The sequence below is a fragment of the Galeopterus variegatus genome, unplaced genomic scaffold (genome assembly GCF_000696425.1).
Source record: "Galeopterus variegatus unplaced genomic scaffold, G_variegatus-3.0.2 Scaffold763, whole genome shotgun sequence".
Classification (NCBI taxonomy): Eukaryota; Metazoa; Chordata; class Mammalia; order Dermoptera; family Cynocephalidae; genus Galeopterus; species Galeopterus variegatus.
The window spans coordinates 195,614-202,480 of record NW_007726874.1 but is presented as its reverse complement, the minus strand read 5'-3'; the positions used below and the strand labels follow the sequence as shown (position 1 = coordinate 202,480).

At 37.7% G+C, this 6,867-nt stretch overlaps 1 protein-coding gene across 2 annotated transcripts in view; it reads left to right on the top strand.

Moving 5' to 3' along the window:
• The window catches only part of BEND6 (BEN domain containing 6), a 56,901-nt gene that overhangs the window by 47,301 nt on the left and 2,733 nt on the right, over positions 1 to 6,867 (top strand). For both annotated transcript variants that reach the window (XM_008572184.1, XM_008572183.1), the window contains 2 exons: positions 878 to 1,070; positions 1,946 to 2,082. In XM_008572184.1, the coding sequence (XP_008570406.1) occupies positions 878 to 1,070; positions 1,946 to 2,073 (321 nt within the window). In that variant the 3' untranslated portion in view covers positions 2,074 to 2,082. The remainder of the gene's footprint in view (positions 1 to 877; positions 1,071 to 1,945; positions 2,083 to 6,867) is intronic.

The window sequence follows — 6,867 nt, the reverse complement described above, 5'->3', positions numbered from 1 at the left end:
GAACCCTCGGCGGGAGCGCCGCCGCACTTCCCAAGCGGCGCACTGTAGCGGTGCGCCACCGGGCCGGCCCCAAATAATGCAAATTTATTATCTCAGAATTCTGTAGGTCAGAAGTATGGTACAGGACTCACCGGACTAAAATCAAAGTATCTGCAGGTGTGTTCCTTTCTGGAAGCTCTAGGGGAGAATACGTTTCCTACTCATTTGGACCATCATAGAATTCAGTTTCTTGTGGTTGTAGAACTGAGTTCCTCATTTTCCTGCTGGCTGTAAACTGAAGGCCATTCCCACTTCTAGAGGCGATCACATCCCTTGGTTCATGGCCTACTTCTGCCATCTTCAAAGCCAGAAATGGCAGGTCAGGTTCGTCTCACTCTTCAACTCTTTCCTCCTCTTTTTTCTGACTCACTCTTCTGCCTCCCTCTTCTGCTTTTGTGGACTCATGTGAACAGACTGGGCCCACCTGGATAATCCACAATAATCTCCCATCTCGAGTACATCTTACAAAATTGTTGTTGCCCTGTGAGGTAACATATTCACAGGTTCCAGATATTAGGATGTGGACATCTTCAGAGGGCCATTATTCTGCCTACCACACTTCCTGTGAATTGTTGAGGATAGGACTAATCCTTAACGTACCAAATCCAGATTGCATGACAAGAATTTGTACATACTCTCGAACAAATACCTCATAAATACTGAGAGTTATCTCAGAGATAACATTAACTCTAACCCCTGAAATGTAAAATATAAGTATAATACATTGCCTTAAAGAATGTTGGTGTGGTTTTCTGGTATGTCTTAACTCAACTAGTAATGCATTTATCCAGATAGCATTTTCTTTTTCCAATTTCAATTATTATTTTTTATTTTTTAGTTCAAGATTGAAAAATGGCAGATTGCCCGCTGCAATAAGAGCAAGCCTCAGAAATTCATTAATGATTTAATGCAAGTTCTTTACACAAATGAGTATATGGCTACACACAGCCTGACCGGGGCAAAATCCTCTACTTCAAGGGACAAAGCCGTAAAACCAGCTATGAATCAGAACGAAGTTCAAGAAATCATAGGTGATAATATAATTGCTTTAGATTGCCATGTGAATTTAAAATTATGTCTTCATTCAAGGTCAAGTTATTCTCTCATGGTCCTTTTTTTTTCAAATTAATTTTTCTATGGAAGAAAAAATCTCAAGATAGTCTAAAGCTCTCATTAAATATGGGAAATTATCAGAAAAACCTTATATTAAAAATGGCTACTAAAATAAAACTAAATTTTATATCACTGAAAAGTTTGAATTTATAAAATTCATAGCATTAGAAAAGTAGATTTTCAAAATCTTTTAAAATAAAATTTCAGTAACAGTTTATATCTTGTTCTCTTTCTTATCTTGGTTGTATCCTTCATCTTTTGTTCTAGAAAGAGAGAGGTTAATTTGGCTATCCTATTTATGGTTTTTAAGTTATTGAATCTCTTTAAATATAACCATTTGGATTATCTAATTTTTTTTTTTTTTTTTTGCACACATCCAACAAATTTAGGGATTCCCTGAATCCCAGCTCTATATATGTCATTTCTTAGTTTGAAAATCATTGGTCAGAATCTACTTGTTTCAGCTAATGATGGGAATGGATAAAAACAAATTCCTAACATTTTAGATGAAGAGGACTTAGAGTTCAAAGCAAGAAGTAGGGTTAAAGTCAAGTGGTACCATAGGAAGACAAATATGTATGCTCCCCGTTTATAATATAGACCTTCTGACATATCTTGCTTTGCTTTGAAAAACCTGCCTATAAATTCATCTATTTATATATCTCATGGGTGTTTGGGCTACTTTTGTAAAATAGAGGCAAAATTATAATGTAGAATGCTTGATGTTTCACCTCATTTTACCTTCAGATGCAAAGTCTCACAAAATGTTCTTGTGTGTTGTTGTTTTTTACAGGAGTAACAAAACAGTTATTTCCCAGTTCCGATGATGTTTCAATTAGAAGAATGATAGGGCAAAAGCTAAACAACTGTACTAAGAAGCCAAATTTAAGCAAAAATCTTAATGCTCAGGATATCAAGTAGATCCTTTTGGTAAGTCTTTTAAATCTTCACAATCCTTTCAGTGTGGCAGGAAAGTGTTGTAATACTCTTAGCTGTGGAAAAGCATTTTCCAAATACTCTACTAGAGAATATTAGTTGCCTGTGAAATGCTAACAGGTATTTCTGGGGGTGATGGTGGGGACTAGGAAAAGGATTTAAATTTGGGAAATGCTGAGTTTAGTTACATAGTAGGTTTTCTTTCCCAGAACCTCTCAGTATTGATACCCTTTTAATATGCCATGAGCACCAGAAATTTCTAAGAAGGGGATATAGTATGTAATGTTTTCCAAACACATTTTTCTGAGGAACTTTTCTTCACAGAACACATATTAACTTTGGGGTGAGGGTTGAAAGGAGACAAAGGAGGGACACGTGACCATTTAGGAAGTGTTCCTCTAGAGCAGAGGAGGTTCAGAGCCTTGGGAAGTCTCTGAGGTACACCAATGGGACTGAACTCACCATGGTTGGATGAGTGTACAAACTACTGGCTGGAGTATTGAGGGGTCTCCTCCATAATCCTCCATGCTGCTTCTCGTAAATCAGTTGTTATAGTTTAATAAGGATTTTTAACGAGATGCTTGCATTATACTAAGAAAAAGAATAACTTGTTTTTAGTGTGTGTTCTGAAAGAAATACACTTTATAGTCAGGCCTCACCCCAGGCAAAACTTCGAAGTAGACTTTTGTGTCTGCCTTAGCAGCCCACAGTCTTGGCCAGTTCCCTTGTGCTCACCCTTCCTCTCTCTCTGCTATTTTGATGAAAAATATGTGAAAACATATGTATGATTGTGTGATTAATATTTTCATAGATTAATAGATGTATATGGGTAACACATGAGGGTAAGGCCCACCACAGGTATCCCTTTTTCCCTTCTATTTTCTTTACTTCTATCTTTGACTTCTACTTTGCCTGTTCTCTGCCTAACTTAGCCACCTTTGAGACTATTCTAGTCGTTCTTATTTCTTCTGAACCTGTTTCAAATGTGATGTGGAACTGCTGGTGGTGCAGTAATCCACCCCGTCTCCCCCCGACCCATTGCTAACTACCACCGCCATCCTCCTGGATGGTCCTTTGTCTATTTTGCTATATAACTAAGGTCAGCTCTGATAAGATTCAATAATAGTCTCTGTTTCTAAAAAAATACTAGTTACAACAACTGCATTGGGATTCTTTTCCTTGGCTCACACGTACTGGTAGACTGACTTGAGTTTTAAAAGATAAGGCTATTTGTATCCTTTTTCTCCCCAAGTGATTATATATATTTGTATATCAGTAGATTGTGAATCTCACAACTTTCCAATTATAAGATAATTGTTTAAAGGTGCCCTTAGAACTTACCATTTTTGACATCATGAGGCTACCCTGCCCCATTATCCTGGTGTGTAATAACTAAGTTCCCCTTCTAAATGCTTTGTAACCAGAGCTCCAAGTCACATATCTATCTTTTGCAGCACGCTATTATAGTTCGGAGCTCTGCAAAGCATTTTAATATCCTAACCTCTGCCTTTTTAATATCTCAGACTACCAACGGTAAACAAAAATCTCATCTGTGACTATATATCAGCCAGCAGGGTGTTGAAGAAGTGAAAGTGAAAAGATTTCTATATCGGCTTTGCTTGTACTTGCCCGTAATAGTGTTATTAAATCACCCAGTTATGGCATTAAGTAAAATTGAGACAAGGAACAGACCTTTTACGATGAATGCAATACGTTCTTGTGCCTTCTGTGCCTCTGCCTTGCTTTGTAGTACCGAGTTGCTTAGACTAGAAATGCATATATTTTGAATCAGAAGTTAACACTAGAATGGAATTTTTTTAACTGGCAAATATCTGTCATTTGAAGTATAGCTAAATTCAAATTATTTCAGAAAGACTGAGGAAAATATGCTGAGAAAGACAAGGTCACATAAAACCCAATTTGGACTTACTTGATGAATTAGTCAGATATAGCACCATCTAGTGGAATGTTGCTATATTTTTCTCTTCTGAATTATTTATACCCGCAGCCGCCTAAAGGTGACTACACTTACTGAGGCAAACCATATCCCCATCCTGCCCTGCCAGCAAACTCTGGAAAAATAGCTTTCCTTGTGTTACTGTTAGCAAGGTAATATGTACTGCAAAATCATGCAGATGTCTACAATTCCTATGCATTCAAGAAGCCTAGCCACCCCCACCCATGGTCCCAGTGGCAGACTATGCCCTTCATTCAATACTGAGCTCAGATTGCCACTAGTGGCTTAGATTTGAAAGGGCAACCATTTCCTACCTAAGGCTCTTTCTGTGAGGGTAAGAGCTAAATTCCATCTCTCCTCTTTTTCCCATCTATTCTCTCATTCCTGTGACTCCCCTTAAGTTACCAGCAGCTCTTACATGTCAAGAGCTTGATGTTACTAATCTTTCTGGCCATTCTTCATTTTATTACTTCTTTCTTACAGGAGCTGAAGAGAATTTATTTATAAGAATAACAGAATATTAGGATATCACCCTCATAGCATCCCACTAAGTGATCAAACAGGCTTTTCCTCAAATTTCCCAAGCTGTCTTGGTGTATATAATCTCTAACACAATATTGCATATACAGGAGATATTTAGAAATGTTTGAAGATGTTTTTGGCTGTCACAGCTGGGTTGGCTTTTAGTGAGCAGAGGCCGGGGATGCTGCTAAACATTCTACAATGCATAGGGAAAGTCCCCTCACAACAAAGAATTACCCAGCCCAAAATGTCAATAGTGCTGAGGTTCAGAAACCCTGGTCTAATATGATTTCCTTATTTTGAAAATAATGAAACTAGATCCTAAAGAAGTTAAGTGAATTGTCAAGGTCATATGATTAGTAACTAACTGAGAACCAACACTAGCATGTAGTTCTTTGTATTTCTTATTCATGGTTCTTCAGGGAAACAGAACCAATAGGATGTAAACATATATATATAGAGAGAGAGAGTGTGTGTGTGTGTGTATGTGAGAGAGAGAATGATTTTAAGGAATTGACTTGCTCAGTTGTGGGGGCTGGCAAGTTGGAAAAGGAAGGCAGGCCAGTCAGCTGGAGACTCAGAGAAGAACTGATGGTGCAGTCTGGAGTCTGGAGCAGGATTTCTCCTTCCTCAGTCTTTTCTCTTAAGGACTGGAAGGGGCCCACCCACATTATGGAGGGTAATCTGCTTTATTCAAAGACTACTGATTTTAATGTTAATCACATCTAAAAATATCTTCACAGCAACATGTAGACTAATATCTGACCAAACAACCTCGTAACATGGTCTAGCCAAGTTGACACAAAATTAACCATCTCACTTATCTAATGCGTGAAGGACAGCAAGTCTGGTTTTAAAGCCTGTTCTACCTTTTAAGAACTGTGGGAATTTTGGAAAGTCACTTGGCATCTCTAAATTTCAATTTAAACAGGGATAATAGTACTGCCTATTTTAGGGATAGATCTAGGATTTGTAGAACCTATAAAACCCTCTTTAAGAAAAGGAATGTGAAATTATGAATACACAATCAGTTACAACTGTGCATTAATTTAGAAGAGTATAAATCATGAAAACTCTATAATGTTTAAAAGTTAACAAATTTCTCAAATATCACGTAATTTTGTAGGAAAAATTACAAAATATTTTTATTAACAGCTCTACAATATTTTTATCCTACTTTTGAGAGTTTGCATACATGTTGATTGCCTCTTCATTCAACAATAATTTTGTAATAGCCTTTTCTACAGAAGGAATAGAAAAATAATAAAGACTATCCTCTGGCTTATTTGGTGGAAAATTGCTTTTTATTTTTCTTGTTGATGGTTTACAGCGGTTTCTTTCACATCCTCAACTCTTTGTTGGTAATACCATGTAATATTTCGAATTGTCAAATTTGGAGAAACCTCTGTTGAGTTTCTTTCTTATCTGAGCTATAAGATTTCAGGGCATTTCAAGTTTTCTTTGGAGTGACTGCTCTTAAATATTCTTTGAATTGACCATATTTAGAGTATTCCTAGAAGACATCCCAAATTGAGATGGGCAGCAGTAATGTAATTATACATGGAAGAGACTGCAAAGCATTTAAACATATCCCAGTCAACTCTCAGCAACATTTCAGAAATGCCTACTGCCACTTCATGGTTACAATCGGATGGGATGGGGACAATGTAACTTAGAAGGAGTTGATGTGGAGACAGCAGTCTTAACTGATTATGGTTGAAATATTTTGTTTTTGCAAATTTAATAAAAATATATAAGCATGAAGATAATGCTAAGGTCTTTTAGGGGCGGGGGGAAGGTACCCATGCACGTTAGCTTTAGTAGCTTCATAGTAATTCTGCCTCTGCCCTAGCTCATTTGGTTTTTCCAAGTTTTGAAATAGGTAAAGCAGGTCTGGGAAATTGCCAAACACTTAATAAGCAAATCAATAAACATTACTGAAGAATGGCAGATGGAATTGATCATTTTTATTTTTATTTTTTATTTTTATTTTTTTTCCTTTTTGTCTTTTTTCGTGACCGGTAACGGGATCGCAACCCTCGGTGTCGCGCCCGCACCACACTCAACCAGTGAGTGGACCAGTCTCTATATGGGATCGGAACACTCGGCGGGAGCGCTGCCACGCTCCCAAGTGCCGCACTCTACCGAGTGCGCCACCGGGCCGGCCCGGTTCTACTAATTTTTAAGTATGGGGAAAGTAACCTTTCTGAACCTTATTTCCTTTTCTGTAAATTGGAGCTAACGGCTGCCTCACAGGATGATGTAAGGATGAGAACATCCACTGGCAGACAGCACCCAGT